Source organism: Cervus canadensis, chromosome 19 (genome assembly GCF_019320065.1).
Source record: "Cervus canadensis isolate Bull #8, Minnesota chromosome 19, ASM1932006v1, whole genome shotgun sequence".
NCBI classification, from domain to species: domain Eukaryota; kingdom Metazoa; phylum Chordata; class Mammalia; order Artiodactyla; family Cervidae; genus Cervus; species Cervus canadensis.
In genome coordinates, this window is record NC_057404.1 from 31,933,816 (window position 1) to 31,956,152 (window position 22,337).

The 22,337-nt window shown below is 36.9% G+C and overlaps 1 protein-coding gene across 2 annotated transcripts in view; it reads left to right on the forward strand.

Moving 5' to 3' along the window:
* The first annotated feature begins 4,430 nt into the window (after positions 1–4,430).
* Positions 4,431–22,337, forward strand: part of GRID2 (glutamate ionotropic receptor delta type subunit 2) — a 1,570,085-nt gene continuing 1,552,178 nt past the window's right edge. The window contains exon 1 of one of the 2 annotated variants that reach the window (XM_043438630.1): positions 4,431–5,477. In XM_043438630.1, the coding sequence (XP_043294565.1) occupies positions 5,390–5,477 (88 nt within the window). In that variant the 5' untranslated portion in view covers positions 4,431–5,389. The remainder of the gene's footprint in view (positions 5,478–22,337) is intronic. The other variant, XM_043438631.1, reaches the window with a different exon arrangement.

The window sequence follows — 22,337 nt, forward strand, 5'->3', positions numbered from 1 at the left end:
TGACTGTCATATTATTAAAGATCATTCTATTGATGTTTAATTCTGAAGTAACTGATAAAATTTCAGAAAGCATGAATAAAGCAGATATAAGAGCATGATAATAGATATTTACTATTTTTGAAAGCTATAGAAGAAATAAAACTTCAGAAAATCAAGTTACCAAAAAAAGGTCACTTAAAGTATCAAGTTTACTTAAATATAGTAATTTGATTAATATGAGTTAATTATACTCTGGTAAACTGTTAAGTATTGAGACATTTCAAAAAAGTAAGCTGATTAAATCTACAACAAGCATGGCTGCCATCTTGTGGGGACAGGAAATAATGTAGTAAGGGGCCAATCTCAGTAAAGAACCTTTGTTGGCTTGTAAGTCATCATTTGACCTCCATACACCAACTGCTTGGTATTTAATATTAATATTCCACTTAAAATTCTACATCAACATCCAGACAGAACAGATAAAAGGTTTAAAGTAAAAGAGGTCTACCAATATATATAACTGAACTCTGGTTACTAAAATTTCAACATCAGGGCTAATGTATGGACAGTGGAAAAGTTATGAAATTCAAAGTTTTGACTTAACGTTAATAATAGATGAGTTTGGTAAAGTGCTTATATTTTAAAAATTATCAAATAATCTAGTTGCAAATTTGGTTGGAATTTGCATCACACTGAGTTAGAAGAAAATATGACATTGCTTTGGTAAAGCAACTTTATAGATTTAGGAAAAGCTTTGAAAGGGAGGAAGGAATTAAGAGCTTAATGTGGAGGGAAGCAAGGAAAAAAGGAAAGAGGGAAGAAAGGTAGGAAGGAAGGAAGGAAGAGAGGGTCACCAATCACTAGTGTTATGGGTAAAACAGTTTGACAGAGTAGAAAGTGATGAGTCTTACAAGGCTGACCTAAAAATAAAAGAACATGGTATACCCAATGTGAATATGTTATTATGGTATACAGGAATACGTGTAAGAATGATTTTCTTGAAGCATATTTAAAAGTAAAAAAATGTGTTTTCTAAGTTCAAGTCCTTAAACAAATTATCAGTAAAACTTCTGGGGCTAAGTTTCTCATCATTTTCTAGAATACCAGACATTGAATAATAGTGGCCTTAAGTTCCCATTGAGCTCCTAACTTCTTTGATCTACATAGTATAAAAGTTGCCTTTTCAGCCTCTCAAAACAAACAAACAAAAATTTTTCACTTCTGCAAATGAACAAGTCAATTATAATTTTATAATCATAAGTTATTATTGCTTGCATATATAGTCAGTTACTGCTCTTATAGATTTTTTCTTTCATATTCATGTTAAAGTTACATGATACTTAGACATCTTTTGTGTGCCTATCTGTATTTATAATATTAATCATACAATTATGGTGAATTAGAAAGAAGTACCAAAATGCATTATACTCCATTTTTTTCTATGGTATTCAAGTTAATTTTCTCCTAATTTTTAAGTACACTTCTCATACATTTACAGATTTTTATGCTAAAACAAAATAAATCTCTTGAGTAACTGAATATTATTGAAGAGTTCTTTAAAAATGACTAATGTAAGTTGACTTACTGATGTTATAACATCCTATGAGCAGTTAATTTTTAAAGTTAAGACACTGGTATTTTTAGTATTTTTTAAAAGTGAAAATGAAAAATTTGTATGTTCCACATATTTTCATTAAGTTGCTTTCTTTACACACAGTACATTGTAACAATTAAAGGAGATTGTAATTTCATGTCTCCTCAATAATGTAAATTAACATTCCTCCAAAATTATGTTTTTCCATAAAAAATCATTATATTTTGCATTTTAAAGTTGCTAAGATTACCGACCATTTCTTCAAATTATTGATGTTCACATCACAACTAATGACTGAAGTAACAGTCTTCACATAGAAACAATAAATTCATAAATCATAGTTCAATTATATTTTTATTCCAAAAATTAATCATTGGTTATAAAACTTTAGTAAATGAAAGATGTGTTTTTTCTCCAAAATATGTTATAATGTCGAAGTTTTGAATTTCAGTGCAGCAAACTACTTGTGTGATAACGCATGAATTACAGCTAAGTTGCCTTTACTAGACTAACAAATAGATTTCATCAAAAGCCTATATAAAAGTGGAGCCAAGGAATTTGTTAATTTTTCCCTCTAGAACTTAACATCTAATTTACAGATTAAAAGGCTGACTAAATATTAAATCATGATATGCAATTTTCTAAAATAGAAAATATAGTTAACACAAAAATCAAAATGTGTTTAAACTTATATTCCACACAAAATCTATTAATTAGAACTCATTGGACACAGAAATTATTTGGATGGAAGATTTTGGAATGATGCAAATGTTTTCTCCCTAATACACTAGACAGATTTCCAATAGAGAAGACAGTATGAATTGTCTGTATTTAGCTACCTCCAGCAATGACATTTATTAAACAAGGACAGGGCCAGCTAATGTTTTGAAGTTCCTCCTGGTTCTCTGATTCTAAGATATTAGAGTGTTTTTTCCATGTTAATAGTTACTTCACAATTTTTTTTTCTTGGTTGGGCATATAGTAACTCATCAATTTTTTAAAATGTCCTTGTGAATAATAAAATATAATAGAAGAAAGCTATGGGGAAATATGTCCATTTTTTCAAAGACTTCATAATCTGTAACAACAAAATATGATCCATGAAATTGAAACTGAACCCTTTAAAAAGTAAAATGATATCAACATCAATAAAATCAATATTGAATCAATGTGTACTAATAGAAAAAAATAAAGGAATGATAAAAATTGACAGGAATTAATCAGTGGTCGCTTCTTAGAAGCACTGATTTATGCCAAATTCAGAAGGAAGTGATGAATTTCAAGTCAACCAAGGGGTTCTATGTAGAATGATGTAGTGACTAAAATATGAATAAGCTATGGTCCTCACGCTCAAAGCATCAATGGTGTAGCTCAGAAATTGTCCCGACTCTTAATACAAAAGTAGAGTGTGCTATGAAAAAAAAGGAGGATGAGTTTATTCCATATGCTCTTGTTGTTTAGTCTCTAAGTCAGGTCAGACTGTTTTATCACCGCATGGACTGTAACCCAGCTGCCTCCTATGTCCATGGAATTTCCCAGGCAAGAATACTGGAATGGGTGGCCATGTCCTTCTCCAGGGGATCTTCCCAACAAACAGATCGAAACCAATTCTCCTGCATTACAGGCAGATTCTTTACAGCTGAGCTGCTAGAGAACCCATTTATTCCATATGATTCCCATGTTAAAGGACTGGGTATGACTTCATGGGCATAATTTGAACTAAGCCCTTGATGTGGCTGAGGAGAGTGGTTGGGGGCCTTTCAACAGAATTGTTAACCTAAGTAACAATAGGTAGCACATTTCCCAGAATGTTCAGGGAAAAAATACACAATGTGAATGAAAGAAACCATTTCACAGAGGTGATATACAATTATGTTTGGCGAAATAATAGCCTAATACACCAGACTAGAGAGAAGTGCTCAAATGAGAGTGCAAAAAGAAGAGATTTGCCAAATTTGGAGACAAGGGAGGGCTTCAAAGGTTGAGGAGTTTGATATCCATAAATGCCAAGTAGCAACATTCCCCAAAGATTCCAATTATAATTGAAATATTAGGCCTGTTTATACCTGGCCTCAACTACTCACTTGGTTTCGTTAACAAATCTCCAGCCTGAAATGAGGCCAGACTGGATATAAGTTAACCATTAGAAGAAAGGAAGTCACAATCCTCAGGATTTTAAGGAGAATGCTTGCAGAAAATCCTTTCATTCTGGTACTGGGAGGCTGTCGTTCAGTACTTTCTCAGCTCTTTCCACGGAGAAGCAACCAACTTCCTCATTCTGCATTAATATACAAGGTCTGTGGGTAATGTTCTTATCAAATGTTTCACTGAAGCATGCATTTCTGTTTCACGTAATTATTAAATTTTTAAAATGTCAAGATCTTCTTTATCCTTTTTCTATCCCGACTGCCTAAAAAATACACTGGAGACAGAAAAAAAAAATCAATGTATGAAAGATAATTAGCACGCCCTCTCCTTTTATATATATATGTATATATAACTTTATAATTGAAATCTCATTAAAAGCTTTCTAGGTCTCCTTTTCCCTTAGTGACCAGGTGTCCCTAATTTGTTTTTAACCGATGTGACTAATTCCAGGCAAAGACTAGAAAAAGTCTGATACCTGTTGGAGAATCGCAATAACAAGGTTAAATAAGTGGGGTGGCTTTTTTAGGTTGGCTTTAACCTCCTTAAGGGGGAAAAAAAAAAAAAAGACTTCAACGTCTTTTCTCTTAGAGTCCTGCCTTTTTCTCAGTCTCGGTTGAAGATTCCAAGGGAAATGAGAGCACTATTTTGTTTCTCCCTTGTATTGCAGATAGGGGGAGGAGGTGGTTATTAGAGAGAAGCTCTTCCTCTCTCGGTTTTCCCCTCTCTCCGCCTGACAGCACCGCTCTCTCGCGGGCTCGCTCGTTCTCCTAGGTGATCCATTTCTAGGCAACGTGGGTCTAGTGCTGAAGCTGCCAGGCTCGCTCCTTGCTCGCTTCCTGCATCCCGCCAGGCGAACCGCTCCAAAAGCATCCTGCAGCCCGCGGCGGCTTCCCTCCTCCGGCCCGGCCCCGCTGCTCGCACCCGGCGCAACTCCCCCGCCACCGCGCCCCAGCGAACCGGTTCCGCGGGCCCGCCTCGCCGAACTCCGCTCCCGCCTCGCGCAGAAAGGGAATTTTTCTCTGCATTACTATCTGCATTACCTTGAAGTTCACTTTTACTACCCCTCTCGGAGAGGTCTTTTTCCCCTCCCTACTGGAATCTGGCTGTTCCGCTCGGAATCTCCTCATCTTGCCACTTAGATTTTATTTTGGCAGCGAAGACAGGCGATTCTCCGCGGGCCGTTGGGGCGGGGGGAGGGGGGCTTTTTCGGTGGGGGGAGGGGGAGGGGAACATCCGGCGTGAGGCGGGGGGCGGGGGGTGGTCTGTTGGAAGTTGCGGCGGAGCTGGGACCGGAGACCCGCGGCCCCGACGCAGCGATGGGGATGGTCTGAGCTCCAGCCTCTCCCCCCTGCCCGAGAACAACGAGGCTGGCTACATTTTTAAAAAGCCAAACTGCAAACAACTCTGGCGATGCCAAAATTCCCCTCCAAGTGACACGGCTTCGCGAAGGAGGTTTCCTCAGGCTGGGCTCTTTCTGTCACTCGCTCTGCCTTCCTCAGCGACGATTAAAAGCTTTGGTCTGGTTATAGGAATTTAGTGGGGGGAAAAGGAGAAAAAAAGAAAGAGCTTGTGCTAAACTATCGTGACCTCAAACTCTTTGGACTTTTATATATTTATTTTTAACACTGAAAGAAAATCCATCCTAAAAGAGAATCAGCCTAGGAGGAGATGGAAGTTTTCCCCTTGCTCTTGGTTTTGTCCGTCTGGTGGTCTCGAACCTGGGACTCGGCGAATGCGGATTCGATCATTCACATCGGTAAGAAAGGGCTGGCGCTGCCCGTGGGTACTTTGACCGTTTGGTTTCCAGACGTTTTCCCTTTGCTTCCCCCTCTCCGCCCTCTGTGTGGCTCGTTGGCGGTGGCTTCGGTTCATTGCCCCTTCCCGCTACCCTTCCCTCACACTTGTGCCGTTTTCTGGAAGGATGTGGATGCTGAACCTGGACTTGTGCTGTTGTTTCGCGGTGAATCCTGGAGCGTGGGCTGGATGCGTGGGGTCTCAATTTACCTCAGCGTGCGTGTGTGCCGGGGAGCGCTGGGGGCTTCTGAATGTGTGAGGAAAGGAAGTTTCATCGACTCTACCTTCCATATTCTTTCCCGGATGTATATTTGCTCCATTAAAAAAAATATATATATATTCATATATCTTTGGGGGGAACAGAGAGTCATCTGCGAAGCGAAAAGAGCTGGGGTGGGAGATGGGGGTGGGCGGTGGGGGTGGGCGAGAGCTCCCTTCGGATCGAACAGGTGGTTTTGCAACGTGAGCGGGCCGCGTTCGCCGCAGCGCGTGCGGCGGTGACGGGGTGCTGGCGGCGCCCCCAGCCTCCTGCTCTTCTCGCTGTCCTCTCGGCTTTGCGGTACTCGCGCCGAGTCGCCGCCACCGTGACGGGAGGGGCCGGCGGCCGTGTCGCCGAGGACCGGGGGCCGCGCACCTCGCTGCCCGGGCCTCGCGCTCCCTGGGCCTGGCGCGGCGACGAGACTGGCCTCCGGCGCCGGGGGAAAAGCGAGAGCAGAGGCGCGCGGGCTGCCCTCGTGGGCTGCCTCGCCTCGCCGTCAACTCGCGAGTTGCAGCGCCAGGCCGAGAGCAAAGGCGCTGGGGCTCGGGGTGGCCTGACTCCGGGAAGAACGCCGACCGGCTTGGAGATGCTTGTGGCCCCACCTATTGGCAACCAGACGGGCCGGGACTGGCCGCGGCGGGCGCTGGCGCGGGGGCGGGCGGGGGCTGCGCGTCATTATCATGCACCGCGCTCGCGGCTTCAGGCTCCAACTCTTCTCACTTGCTAATCCGTGAGAGCTGAACGGAGACCGGCTCTTGCAGCCTTCTCTACGTTAATGCGATGATTTCCTTTTCGGAAATTCGCGTCCGCGGGCCAGCGAGGTTCATTTACCGCGCTGAGGAGAGGCCCCTCTTGGGGAATTTTTCTGGGCACAAGACTTTTATCTGTCCACACGGTTTGATGGTCTGCAAATTGAGGCGACAGATGGGTCGCAGCATCTCCCCATTCCGTCCCCCTGCCGCTCCCCCGAGCAACACACACACACGCGCGCGCACACACACACAGACACACACACTTACGTCCTGAAGGGGAACCTGGTGCAGGTGGAGGTTGTGTCTGCCCTAGCCAGGGATTTCTGTTTGGTGTGTGAACCTACGGAGGCCAGCCTCAGCTCCAGGGGGCTCCCTCTCTTGGTCTCAGAGGCTGTCTTTGTAAACATGTCTGCCATTCTCTATCGTTTATATCAATAGAACCATATAGGTCCCTGTGCGAGGCGTAGAAAGGTCAGGGTTCAGAAAACCTTGTACGTAGTCATTTAGTAAATTAATCACTAGATAGCTTGCCTACTAGATCACATTTTGCCTGGGGGCAACAGTGCCTGTGGGTTCAGAACTTTTCAGGGAGAAATTATGGCCTCATTGAGTGGTTTAGTAATGGTCTGATAAGAGTTCAGAAATGACGTATCCTCCTGTTAAAGAAATGATGTACATTTAATTTATATCCAGTTGTAAATGACTGAAGCAGGAATACAGATTTATATTATCACAGTACCTTTACATTCACATTGTGTTTAGGAGTTTCTGCCTTATGCTCCTCATTGCTCAGAAGCGAGGATGTGGATAAATGCTTACTTTATTGCTTATTCAGTGGTCTACACGATAAATACTTTACTTGCACACACCTGCAGCTGTTACTGTCCTCTATCAGATGAATACTATCTTGCAATGCAATCTGGGCATTTGTTTCAAAATAGAACACAACTATTGTATTTTTTCCTTTGAGTTCTATCAGTCAGTATGACATGGCTTACTTATTTATAACCTGACCCGCCACCCCAAGTTACAATAGATTTCTTTAGAAAGCTGATTGTATGCATTTAATGTATATATTGAAACTGCTGAAAGAAATGGTTACTTCTCAGATAATTTGACTTGAATTCATTTAGTACATTACACAAGAGAATTACCTTCTTTATAGACTACCTAATATTGCCATGCAACTAGCAAATTGATGGTTGTTTCAGATGCTTCATATCTTTTATAACATACTGAAAAATATTACCTCCTAAATTAAAAAAAATGATCAAGTGTAATTTATGTGCACATCAGAGGTTAAAACCTCCTTTCTCTTCTACCTCCATCCTAGCTAAACTATAATAAATTAAAAACTGAGTAACTATGTCAAAATTTTTAAAGTACCAGTTAATAGTATTTGGATCAGTTTACTTACTTGGTTGAGTAGGAAAAGATAATTATCTCTAGGGGGATAGTCTTCATTTAATTGTGAGAAATATGCTTATGGCCAACATACTCTAGGACTAAAGGGATAAATGTGATGAAACTGGAGGGGAAGTGAATATTTCAACTCTATGGATATAAAGAGATATGCAGAAATGAAAGGTTTTCACAGCCTCATGTGATGTGTTCAGGTAGAAAGTAGCTGCAATATGTAGTTCAGGCCAGCTGGAAAGATAAAAAGACACTGCTCTAATAGGTTCTTTAAATATTGAATCTTTTTGGTATTGAACCAAAGTGTATGTATGAAAACTGTCTCTTCTTCCTCTTTGTTTTTATTTCATGCAGGTATTTTTTAATAAAATCAATTGTATATTTTAAATTCATATATTTTTTGAGCACATTAGTTCACTGCAATGATGAGATATAATGGTTAAACTCTAATAACTGAAATGAAAATGTATTTATTAGTCAAAATGAACTAATGTAATTACTTTGAATTTCTGTAAAATCATATTTTAAAGGAAATTGATAATTATAATACTCTTGCTTAATACACATGTACATGCAATACATGCACAGTGTTTAGAAATAAATCAGCTCAGTTGTGATCTTCTTTGCCCCCCAACAAGGAAAGGTCTTTTGACATATAAAAACTGTGCAATTTTGAATTATGCTTCTACTTTGAGCTTGTGCATTGATTGAGTAATTTCATCAGACTCACATTACTTGATTGCTTAGAAGTTTCCTAATGATCTGCATTCTGTAGGAAAACCAAAAAGTCGTGAGTGGAATGGCAATGATATTGTGTTTTATGAGGCTATTCAAAAGTCGCTCTGATTTATGTAGCTAGAAAGCTCCAAAGTCTTTGAGATTAGCCACGCTGACTGCTATTTTCTTCATACATCAGTCGTCCCACACTCTTTACTCCCTAAAACACAACAGGAGTTTAGAGCACTGCTTTAATTAAGCAGGGATTAGGTGGCATTTCCAGTCAACCACAGGGTTTGTGTCTTGCTTCATATCTAGTACAGAGGATCTCATGTTTTAATAGTTTAATGTATGCTCATTTTCTTTATCTTCTTCCTGTGCCCTCAGAACTGATTGAGATGAGCCGTCCTCAGTTATATATCTCTGCGAGGGAACACTCAAGCAGTGTACTTAGTCATATATTACAAAAACTACTAGCATGTTTTTATTATTATTGGTCATGGTAAAATACCTCATGCCAACAGGGAATATAAATAAAGCACTTATGCATGTTTTTCTCATAAGCAAATGATACTTTGTCCTCTGAGATCATAATCATCAACTTTGACATGTTTGAGAATCCGAAGACAATTCACAGAATATTTTCATCATGAGAAAGTTTAAAGTACAAAACTGATGGGTGAATAAAATGTGTCACCACATTATAAGCATTATAAATATAATTGATGGCAACTTTCAAGCATTAATTTTCATTACTGCTGCACTGAGGACAGTTTTATCAAATAGAGAATGTAGTGGCATTTCCAGAAGTGTACTGTGTCTTCTGTCAAGTTGGTTTTTTTCAATTCTTCACATGATTTGCGTTGGTTAGTGAGAGCCTTCAGGAGTCATCAAGAACTCTCTACTGTATAAGATATTTCAGTGATTTAAGTTATCCTTTTATTATTTACAATAGTTGTTTGCTCCCTAAGTTATAGATAACTTATACTGTAAACTTCTAGAGAGTATTAAGAAGTAGCTTCTGGATGTAAAATTGAAGTATACTTTGTAATGTATACTTTTTTGTATCAATAATACAGTTATTTGAAGTGCAATTCAGATATGCATTAAGTTAGACAGTGTTATTAATCAACAGTATCAACTGTGACAATATTAATAAGCCATTACACTGAGGACCTTTGCTTTCTACTCCAAGTGAAATGTACATCCAATAAGTAGCTCCTATAAATTTTAATTCAAATATGAATAAAAATCAAGATCATTAACTTTCAACTTACCTAACAATAGAAACCACCAGTTGAGGTTATTAAGAGTAATAGAAGGTGCATTATGTTTAATTCTAATCGCTAAGGCTGAGTTCACCATACTGCAATTTTATCTCAAAAATATGTAATTTTAAAACCACATTTTAATGCAGAAGGTTGTTTTCCTTCACTTGCATGCAATAGTTTAGTATTGAAAAGTAAAGTATTTGGCGCTGCTATTAAATTTTCATATTTCAGACAATAGCATATTGGTGAGTAGCTATACTTAGCTTGACTACAAATATAATGTTTATTACAAGTTACATTTGTGGCCCTATAAAGATAATTTTGCCATTAGGTGTCACTGCATTCTGAGCTGTTCCTTTGTAGTCCTACTGAAAATCACATGAGTTATTTTTCTTTTTTAATTTTAGGGAAAAGATGCCATTTAATTAGGATTGTGATCCTCTAAGATACAGGTGGTCTTTATTTTCAGATGAGAGAAAGAAATGCTATCCCTGACTCTTGTAAGAATTTAATTCTAGGACATATCAACATTCTATATTCTCTAGATTAGATTGCTGGATTTAGTGGTGTAAATTTTTCACAAAGTTAAAATACAGCAGAAATGTACTCTTACACTAATACTATCTGTGGAAAAACTAAAATTCCAAATGGTATGTAAGTACACTTAATAGTGCTGTTGTAAATGGACATTAGTAATTGCTTACCTATGGAACATTTTGGGTCCCAAACTGATTGATATTTGTAACATGAAACACATACAGAGCTGTGAAAAAGGAAATGGGCACAAATATAAATATATTTACAAATGTCAACCATTGAATTTTGTGAATGGTCATGTATGTTTTCAGATAATTTTGGCATGGGAAATATTAAGTTTCATGTATTATATCAATTTCTTCCACACACATACCACCACCACCACAACTACCACTACTACAAGCACCATCAGGTTTGTGTGCTAATATAAAACCAATATCTATTATCAAGTAGAAATTTTCCTGTTTATTTAACTTGTTTAAGAGGCAAAATCTTCCTTCTGGCATATCCTACTATAAGACAAATGGAGAATGAAACTAAGGTCAACTTTGACCTGATATATTAGTTTTAACATTGGCAAAATCACATAATTAGAGAATGGAATACTGGGTTAAATGAATGAACAGTTTATCATATTATGTTAGACCTTGCCCTGTGCCAATATTTAATAAACTAGTTGGAACAATGTATTATTAAAATTCATAGTAAAAAGTGATCAGATGGATATCTGAAGGATAAGGGGAAAAAAAAAACTAGAGTAATTCTGAGGTTGGTTATTAAGAAGGCATCTGTGGAGTTAGGTCATTTCAATTGGTGAATTTTAGCATTTGGATGTGGACAGAAATTTTAGAAAATGTGAAAAAGAGAAGGAGGATATAAGAGTAAAAAATGTTCTGGATTAGAATTTTGAGGGTTTAGGGTTAAGTACCAGTTTTACCAATAACTTATTGAACTATATTGGGAAGCTATTTATTTTCTTTAGTCCTTGTTTTTATTAACCCTAAAACAAGCTTTATATTAATGTTCATTTAAGCTCTGTAATTACATGACCTAAAATGAAGACAAATTCCTATATTTCAGAAGAGATATGGTCAAGTGTGGTTCAAACAGCCAGTTTTAATAGTTAGGTTTAGAGTTTAGAGTTTTAGAATTAAAAATAAAATACGTGGAACACAGAACCTTAAACCTTCAAATTAAGGACCCCTTAGTATGAAGATGTCTTCCTTGGTGGCTCAGATGGTAAAGTGTCTGCCAACAATGCAGGAGACCCTGCATTCCCTTCCTCCAGGGAAGGTCCCCTGGAGAAGGAAATGGCAATCCACTTCAGTATTCTTGCCTGGGAAATCCTGTGGATGGAGGAGCCTGGTAGGCTACAGTCCATGGGGTCGCAAAGAGTTGGACATGGCTGAGTGACTTCATTTTCACTTTTAATATGAAGATATTTTTGGTGTGAACAGAAATTATTGTATATTTGTTAATCAGATATTCTAGATAACTTCAGTATCAGAAGAGAGAGCTGGGTTTGTTTTCTCATTTTACATTTTGTCTTTGTTTTCTCTGGGGTTAGTATTAAGATGTTACACACAGTGCTGGTGTATCCCACAATACTAGTGTACTTACAGGATGACTGGAGGAGCAAGTAGTCATATTCTAACCAGCGGGGACTACAGGAGCCCTTAGAATTTACCAAGTCGAAGTGCATCAGGAATATTAGAATGCATTTGGCGCCACTCAAACATGTAGTGTATAAAAGAAATAGTCCGTGTTTCTTCAGTGTTCTTCATCGTTTTGGATTCTTGCCCCAGGTATTCTTGCTTTTACCCTACTGTTGTTCACGAAATGGTTGTCAGTGTAAAGCTGAGGCTGGGTTGACTCATTGAAAGCTTTTCTGAGTGAATAGAAGGAAGCCAGAGGCAAGCACAAGGAGCTCACAAAAAGCCTCCGTGTGTGTTAAATATTTTTAAATCACTCTGTAATCAAGATCCTTATTAATAGATATTTTTATTCATGAAAAAATATTATTAATTTTATTAAAACAATTGTTAAATTTTTCTTCATCCCCGGATAATTCAAAGTAATTTTAAAAATAATAATTTTATTGCTCTGAATTTTATTTTATTGCTCTGAAAACTTGATTTTTCCCAAGTAATCTTGAAAAGATGATTGCTTCATTATCAAAATCATTATAATTCTTTAAGTTAGTTCCCTGAACCCACAGGGTAAGGTATATATTATTATCAATATGCCATATGTATGCTCTTTGGGAGAATAGTATATCATCCAACAGACATTTATTCTGGACCTGTTTTCTGTGAACTACTGTTTTTAGGTCCTGGATTTAAAATGTCAAAAAGTAAACTAATATGCTCTTATATTTAAGTAATTGCATTCTCATGGGGGTAGCAACCAGATAAATAAGGGAATACATGTTATAATATCAGGTAGTGATAAATGCTTTTAAGAAAAATGAAGGAATGGCACTGTATTTTGAGTAGGGTGGTCTGGTAAGACCTCCTGAAGAGATGATTATTGGAGCAGAGACTTGATTCCAAAAAAGGAAATTAGCCATGTGGGTATCTGATGAAAAAGGATTTCAGCTAGAGGGCATAGCAAAGGCAATGGCCCTGAGATAGGACACTAAGGAATCTGCTTAATTCATTTAAGGAACATCTTAAAAGTCAGTGTGAAACAAATGTGTAGAGAGCAGAGCAGAAAGTAGAAGGAAATAAGGTCCAAGAGGCAAATTGGGAAGATCCTATCATAGCTTATAAGTCATGGTATGGTATTTAGATCTGAGTATATAGGATGCCCTCTGGAGAGTTCAGATCAAACACATGATATGTAATACTTTGTGTTTTAGAAAGATAAGTATATCAGCTTGGTTGAACTGATTGAAGTAGTCACGGGAAAATTATTGTTTACTACTGTTTGACAGTACTAAATTGGACTATTCTAATATTTGGTTGCTGAGTTAGTTGAGCAGTTTAAGATTGTGGATGTATTTTGAAGTTTATAAAAGAAATAGGATTTTCCAAAAAAAAAAAAAAGAAATAGGATTTTCCAATGAATCTTATGCTGGGAGAAATCCAGAGACAATAATGAAGTTTCCGAAGTACTTTACCTAAGCAAGCAGGTGACTAAAATTGCAAACATGGGGCAATGAGTCAGTTTTTAGATAAAAGTCAAAATTTACATTTATTCTATTTGATATTTCTATTAGACATCTAATTTTAGAATTTAAGTTGGTAATTGATTACAGTAGTCTGGAATTTCAGGGGGAGTTAGGAATTCAAGCTGCACATTTAAAATTCATCATTACAGACATGATCTTTAAAGCAATGGGAGAGGATAGCACACTTAAGGAATAATTATGCAAAAAGAAGAGGTCCAAGATTATATTCCAAAGGCCGTTCCAAAATGTAGAGGTCAGGGTGAGTATCTAGGAGAAGAGAAAGATATGTGACCTGTGAGTTAAGAAGAAAACTAGGAGTAGGGTGTGTTCTGTAAGCCAAGTGAGGAAAGCATTTCAAGGAGAAAACCAGAAACTGTCAAATTTTATGGATGAAAACTGAGACTTGACTACTGGGTTTAGAAATGTTGAGGACAAAAGTGACTTTGACAAAATTGCTTTCAGTGCACTGAAGTGACAACATACAGATTGGCAAGGAATCGAAGACTTAATGGGACCTGAGAAATTCTATGAGCTTTGCTTTAAGGGAGCAAAGGGTATGGTGGTGGTGGGAATATGAGCTAAAGGGAAGATTTTGTTTTTAATGATCAGAGTTGGGATAGTTAGCAATTTTTTTAAAGTTTAAATCATAAGAAAATTTTCAGTAAGAGGATACAAAATAAAAAGTTCATTTTAATTCAGTCCTGTTGGATTCTTCAATTTAGATAACACATGTTCAAATGGCATTTGTTTTTGTTTTTGATTGTTGTTTATGGTTTTTGTTTAGTTTTGTAATCTCTGGTCAAGTGATACTGGGCCAATGCCAGTGGTATTAGACAAAGAAACTTATATTAATATGTCCTCTCTGAAACAGAATCAGTTAGTTGTGCTGCAGTTTTGCTTCATGTAGTTTCCCATGTTAGCACTCAAATTTAGACAAAAAATTTTTTACCTGAAATTATGAATGTATTATATTTTATGGAGTATTGATATACCATTACAAGTAGAATCAACATTTAGTATTTTAGTATTTGCTAATTTTAGGAACACACCATATTCCTATATAAATGGCATTAACATAACATTAAGATAGCATAAAAGCCTCTCATTATAATAGACACATTTGAATTGAATAAAAGTTTCCTTTAAGTAAATTTTACTATGCGTTCAATTTACTTAAATCAGTTTGGAACCATTATTGAGTGTAGTTTTTTCATAAAGCAGTACATATTGCCACATAGAAATTAAATAGATAACATAAATTCTTGTGATATTAATTTTCAGTAACATATTTAAATATTTCCTTTTATGGAACTTTCACTTCTATTTGTGCTATACCATAGCTGACAGATCTGTAGTCATAGGTGAAAATGAGGAAAGAAAATGTTCCACATTTTCTAACCTCAGAATTAAGCCTTCTGAAAATGAATCTCAGTTCTTTTACTGGTCTCCTACTAATACACATAAGTTATGTATTGATTTTTCAGCTGAAATAAGAATATTTGTTTTAAAGTAAGAATGCCAATAACAGATACATTTTATTTTTCTGTGTTCTTTGTCATTTACAGTGGTATCTCCTCTATGGAAACATTCGTCTTATGGAAACAATGTAACGTGACTATCACATGTTTGTTTCTGCTGGGTTCCATCTATTGCTCTATAAGCATAGAATCTGTGAACAGCGAGGGGACAGGAGTCCTGTGGTTTGGGCACAGCAATGCCTGATAAAGAAGGCAAGCTGTGTTATGGCTGGAGCTGAGGATTATAATTAATGAAGTATATAACATCAAAAGATATTTTAAAATTGCTAGTTCTTGCCTTCCCGGGTGGTGAAATATAATCATTTGAAAGAAATATTTAACAAATTTAAATTCAAATTTAAGTTGGAGTGAGCCCCTAAAATTGGTGACCTGCTTAGTATACTTAACCTTGACATCATTAAAATGACGGGCCCCATCAGGAGCACATTTTAGATGGGCTTATTATCTTACAAACCGTAGGCTAGGTAATACCTTTGGAACTAAATTGGGACAAGAGAGTTCTATTGTTCTGTGGCATGTAGTTCATGGTGAATTGCAATCTGAAAGACTGATTCTTCCTTCTATAATTTCTGCAATCTGACTACCAATACAATTATGTTAGTGGTGTTGTGGCAATTACTATCTTGCTCTTCAGCCCAGATTTCTTCTTCGCTACTTCTTTGAAGGTGGTAACAGAAAATTAGTCAGTTTGCTTAGAAATACCAGCAACTCTCAGCATAGCCCAAGGGAGGCATGCCCTTTATAAAAACCATTATAAATTTCTACTTTAAAAAATTGTGAAAGAAAAAAAATTAACAAGTCATTAGTGTGGAAGGTGACTCATGCCTAGACTTGAGAGGGATTACTCTTTGGTTTCCTGGTGATGCAGTCGTGTTGGGTTTTGTACGTTTTTTAATAATTAATATTTTCAAGCAGAGAAATCATGATCTACATCCTCATATTCTATTTGCAGAAAATAACATATTTTAAAGGTTACATGAAAACCATGTGAATTTTTTGATTCAGTGCTTACTGAACACCTATTGTGTACACAGTCCAATTTGTATTCATGTAAGATCTGGGCTTCCCTGGTGGCTCAGATGGTAAAAAATCCGCCTGCAATGTGGGAGACCTGGGTTTGATCCCTGGGTTGGGAAGATCCCCTGGAGAGGGAAATGGCAGCCCATTCCAGTATTCTTGCCTGGAGAATCCTATGAACATAGGAACCTCGCGGGCTACAGACTGTAGGGTTGCAAAGAGTCGGACACGACTAAGCCATTAATACACACACATAAGACATGCTTCCCATCCTTTAAGAATTTTGAAGTACATGTGCTTTCTGAGATAATACTATATTTTGGAGACTGAATGTAGAGCAGTTTAGGACTCATTGGATGACTGTGGTCTATTATGGCACTGGAATATGTGATAATTCACTGGAATATGTGATAATTCACCATGAACTACCACTATTATGTTGCCCTTAAGTTGCCATAAAGCAAACATATATTTCAGAAAAAATATATGGACGGGATAAGGAGATTCCTACCTGTAGAAAGTCTTCATTTATAATAGAAATCTCTTTGCTCAGCTTCATAATGGCTAATTATTAACCTTGTTTTTACCTCATAGGCTACAAAGTCAATGCAGTAATGCCATAGTCAGAGCTAAGGGAAAGTCTCTGTTATTTTTACCTCTTTTCCTTTTTTTCCTTCTATGGATATCAGTAGTTATGCTTTTAGGTCAAGTAAAAGAGGAGATGGCTTTTAGATCTGGTTATCTTGTAATTGGCCTTCCCTTGTGGCTCAGCTGGTAAAGAATATGCCTATAATGCGGACAACCTGGGTTCAGTCCCGGGGTTGGGAAAATCCCCTGGAGAAGGGAAAGGCTCCCCACTCCAGTATTCTGGCCTAGAGGATTCCATGGACTGTATAGTCCATGGGGTTGCAAAGAGTCAGACCCAACTGAGCAACTTTCACTGTCTATCTTGTAATTAATAAAATGAATGAAATTCTTTATAAATTTAATGCCACATATATTATTAAGCTTGGTTTCTTGGGTATGGAGAAATTAAATTACATCTATTGTTTTCTTTTAGAGTTATTAGTATACTATTATCTTGTATTACTAATCGGTATTTTCTTCTAAATGTATAATAACCTCCTCAGTGAAAATGACAATTTTATACTATGGCAAATAAAAGAAGACAATTTCCTAATAGAAAAAGTAAAACTAGTTAACTTTACAAGTCAAAAAAGTTTTGTTGGGAAAACATATTTATGCTAGCTTTTAATTCTGTGGATATCACTGAGAATAGGACAAACATTGAAAATTGAAAATAACAGTTTGAAAACTAACTCTCCAATATTTCTGTTTTTCTCCACAAGAGTTCTTGTTGTGGTTGATAAATGGTTAATAAATAGCAAAACTAGCTGCTCTCATTCTTTCTTTTATTTTTCCTGTCCATCCTTCAGTGGCAATGCTAATGAGCAGTAAAATGGCCAAAAGCAAGGAAGGAGCAAAGGGTTTTAGATAATCCATAAACCGGAAAATCAGCCCCTCAATGCTCATATGCACAGACTTGCTGAAAAGAAAGCATTTTATTTTCTCAAAATATTGCCCAGATTTTGAGGCTAGAAGTTGCTCTTGGCTGCTGAGATTATAAGAGGAATGAAGCTTCCAGGCCACCAAGGAAGAATACTCTGAGTGACAGTCTTGGAGCAGGATGAAAAATATTATTATTGGGAAAAGAATGTCCTTTAGGCGTAATGCTGCTGATAGCCAAGATCTCAGGGATTAGCTTAGTTCAAAGTGCCATGTCTACACTGATTTTTTTACAGAGAAAATATGGATTTCAGCTATACTTCTTAAATACTTTAGATAACTTTGCAAAAACTATGTTGGATTGACTGTATATCAATATAAATTGAATACTGAATATCTGTATTGTATATTCCTGGTTGGATTCTAGCTGATGCTACATTATCCACCATTTAAGGAAACGTTTGAATATATTGTACTTAAAAAAAAATCAATAACTGTGAAGCACACGGATATATAGTGTACATTAATATATATAAATGGGACTCAACTATTTTCAGTTTGAGTGGGGGAAAAAAAGGTGGTCTTTGTAAGTTATCCTACCTTATACATTGACCCTCATGGAAAGCAAAATCTGTTTACCCTTGTCATGAGAAAGCAGTATCTAACAGGAACATGCTGTGGCCAAAACTGGAGTTGTAGTCTGGCAAGAGAGGGAAATGGTAAGCAATTCTATTTAGAAGAAACATTGTTACAGTGAAGGATAGGGCAAGAGAGGAGTCTGGAAGTTAGGAAGATCCCTATGAGGTCTACAGTAATTCTGTAAAAAAACAAGAACAACAACAAAATCTTAGGCTAAGAGATGCCTAGCTTTGTGTTATAAGCTGTTTATAGTGGTAGTGTGTTAGATGGAGACCAGAGAAGACTTTGGCAGTACTCTGGGTGATTCTTGGTGAAGGGTTGTGCCCAGCCACTGCAGATGGGAATGGAGAGGAGAATTTGCATGGAGGGGAGAATAATTTATCAACTCAGTCATTCTTTAAAAGTGGGTGTAAAAGAGGAAAATCTAACATCATTCTCAAGTACTATCTTGAGTGACTTAGTGGAGGCTCATGTTGTTCACTAGCACAGGAGACCTAGAAAGAGGAAAGAAACTTGAGATTGGACTGAATTCAGAATTATTTTGGCATGATTATGAAGTGTTATATCCCAGACAGCAGCTTCCCAATACCCTCCTGCTTCCTGCCTCAAATGGAGGAAGAAAGAGCCATTCTCCATAGTGATCAATTCTATTCTGATCTAAAAATGGTAACAGTGTTTTTCTGGTCATTCTTTTTTAACTTTTCCCTCAGATCCAGTGCACATAGTGTCATTTCCTATTTAATATGTGAATCGTTTAAAATAATTTTCAACTATTTACATTCAGAAAATAATATTTCTGCATAAGGGCCTTATGATTCTTAGTTTCTGTGTATACTTATTTGACAGTTCAGAATTATTTCTTCTAAATGATATTACTGATTTTTAGAAAGTGTATATCTTCATTCTTATTTCATAATATGACCATACATATTTTTAATCAAGGAGTGGGACCAATATTAAGAGACTGGTGCTGTTAATTTATTTGATACCCATTTCCAATCAAAACAACTTTAAAATGCAGTGATCTTTAATAATATCTTAGGTTATCAAAGTAAAATAAAAATATGATAGTTTAAATTACTTGTGCATGATTGCTTTTGTAGTTTCATATTGCAAGTAGACTCTCCTTATATAAATTCAGAGAATTACATGGAAGGGTTAAAATATTTCCATAGAATTGTGTATCCTTTAATTACATGTTATCTACAAACAATTAGCTGAAGGGGGGAAAATTGTCCTCCTAGGATGGTGAAGAAAAGCCTGAAATGGGACTAGAGGGATCTTGTTGAGACTTCAGGCCTCATTTTATAAGTGTCTCAGAAGACTCTATGGTTAAGGATCTGTGTTCTCAGATAAGGAATGTTTGCAAACATGGATCTGCAGTCAGGAAAGTGAGAAAGCGGAAGCAGTGTGTCTGCGTGTGTGTAAAACACTGGTTGAACTGAAGAGTGAAATGGAGTAGATCCAGTCTTCTTTCTGTCTCTCTGTCTTTGCTTAGAGTCTAGCTTTTCAGGCTGTTTATATAATATGTACTGCCAATGCTTAATCCAGTAGAAACAGTTTAGGTGTGCTATTCTTTGAGTGTAATTTTGCCATCTTGCTCTTTTTTGTTTTTAGTAAGTTGATCAAGTGTGTGAGAACTAAGGATGGAAAATGGAGTGTTCCAGTGGGGAGGAAGGCTGCTGGCCTTTCTCAGCCTTGCTCTCAGGCTCTCTTGTTGGTTTTAGAGTAGACCAAGGGATGAGAAATTTAAAATCGATGAAGGATAACCTGAGTCAGTTCAGTTATTAAAAATTGTGATGATTGGTAATTTTTGTTTCTTAAAGGGTTATTTTTGTATAGTACCAAAAATAAAAGCACTCGATTTGATGTCAGAGGTGTATATTCAAGTCTTGTTTTGTTCACTTTGCCACTTCATAGCTTGAAGTCTTTGGATAAGTAATGGAACTTTCAACATCTCTAATGTTCCTGCTTCTGCTTCCTCTCCACTTCACTGGTTATAAGGATAAGCTATTGTAACATTTAAAATATGAACTTATGGACTATGCAAGTAGTATTTATACTTAAGGAACTATAACTTGCAATTTAACTATACTGCTAGTCAGTGTCCTGGTTGTGCATTAGAAAGGGGATCCCATGCCTGACATTAGATAGGGTTCCCTGTTTATTCTCTGTTCCTAAAATAGTAATTCAGGTTTATATCTATGCTTTTTTACAACATATAATCAAAGTTGAAAGTCTTATAAAGACTTAAAGTAACTGAACTTAAGGTTAAATACTCCTTTAAAGGTGACATTTCACTCTCAAATTACATGAAATAGGTCACTAACATGTTGTTATAACTGATGCTGATGTTTAGTTATGTTTTGCCCAGACACACCCTTTCATCTGGAATAGGGTCATCTTGTAATTTATTATCCAAACTGGGAGTCTTTTGAAAGTGAAAATGACACTATTAAGATTTCCCCTGGGGTGAAAGGGACAGACTAGAGCTGACCGGAGGCAAACAGGGACAAGGCTGCACTCATTTCACAACCCTACCTGCAGGCATGAGATTGGCTTGTATTTTGGTCCAGCCACTATAGGCAGTGGTTCTGTCTTAGCAACAGATTGTTCCTTATCTAAAGGAGGTTTTGTTTTTGTTTTATTTTTAATTACTTAGACCACTTTTCTCCACAGGCAGCAGAAAAGAGGAAAAATAGCTAAGTATAGGTTCTCTTGGTTCAGACAAACATATTTAACTGAATTTAAAATATCAGACGTTAGTATCTGTCATCACCCCTTAATTCTTCTGCATTTGCTCTCCCTATCTGCTGTTTGACTGCTGCTGTTAACAGAATTCACTGCATATTGGCAATTGTATCAGTTCACACCTAACCTCAGATGCTTTGTCTCTAGAACTATATAAACAAAGGACACGTTCTCACATGGAGTGAATTGTTCTCAGAAACATAAAGTTTACAACAAAGATTTAGATTTGCTTCATTTTTGCATCCTAAAAGAAGAAGGCATCACCTAAACAAGTTTTTGACAAGTTTTATTTTTTATGGAAATATATGATACCAAATAAGAGGTATTCTTATTGTTAATACCAAATAAGAGGTATTCTCCTCTCCAAATAAGAGGAGAATCACCTTAAGAATTAAAGTTTCAAAGGTGCACATTTAATGTTTTTTTCTTAGAGGGGATAAGCATAAAATGTTGGCTTGTGATTTTAAATTAATTACACTATAGTGTTTAATAGATTCAACCTATTGAATCAGACTTCACTGTCAGAAGTATACCTGTTAGTTTGGTGTAAAACTCATTAGATTTTCTTAACCATCCTTTCCTTTTTCTCTGTTCTGAAGCCTAGTTTTACCTCAGTGAGTGATCATGTGATCCTCGGCATTGGCCTCTTACCTTCACACTCTCGCTCTTCCCTTGATAGCCTAGTTCACATAAACCTTATCTTCTTTTCTTCACTTCTGGCACCCTGGTTATTACTTTCTGTGATTTTCACGTGTGAAACTAGCTTTGAGAGCATTTTCCTCACTCTGTGTCCAAAGAAGACTGCAGCCTTCCTCCTTTCTTTATCAGTGCCAGTTTTTAGGCTTGGGCTGACCCTGTTCTTTAGGTTATCTTCAGTGTAGAAATTTTATAATCATAGATTCTCATAGTTGGGAGGAAGGTTAGAAATTGTATATAGTCCAGAGTCCTTTTGCTGTTGAGAAAATTGAGAGGTTAAGTGAGTTGAATGCTGTATAGATAGGCATTTTAAAATAGTCTATTAAGCATAATTTTTACTAAAAATGTAATTGTAGTCACATCATCAAAGAAGTATTAATGTAGGCTATTGGCCAGGAGATAGAAATAGCCCAATTATGTAGAACTGGATAATTGTTTTCATTAACATAAGGTCCATTTTACCTGTGCTCTACTGTACTGCTTTAGAGTACTGTAATTAATTCCTCTGAAGCTTGCTAATATAACGTGAGAGGTAGCTAACCCAGTTGTTG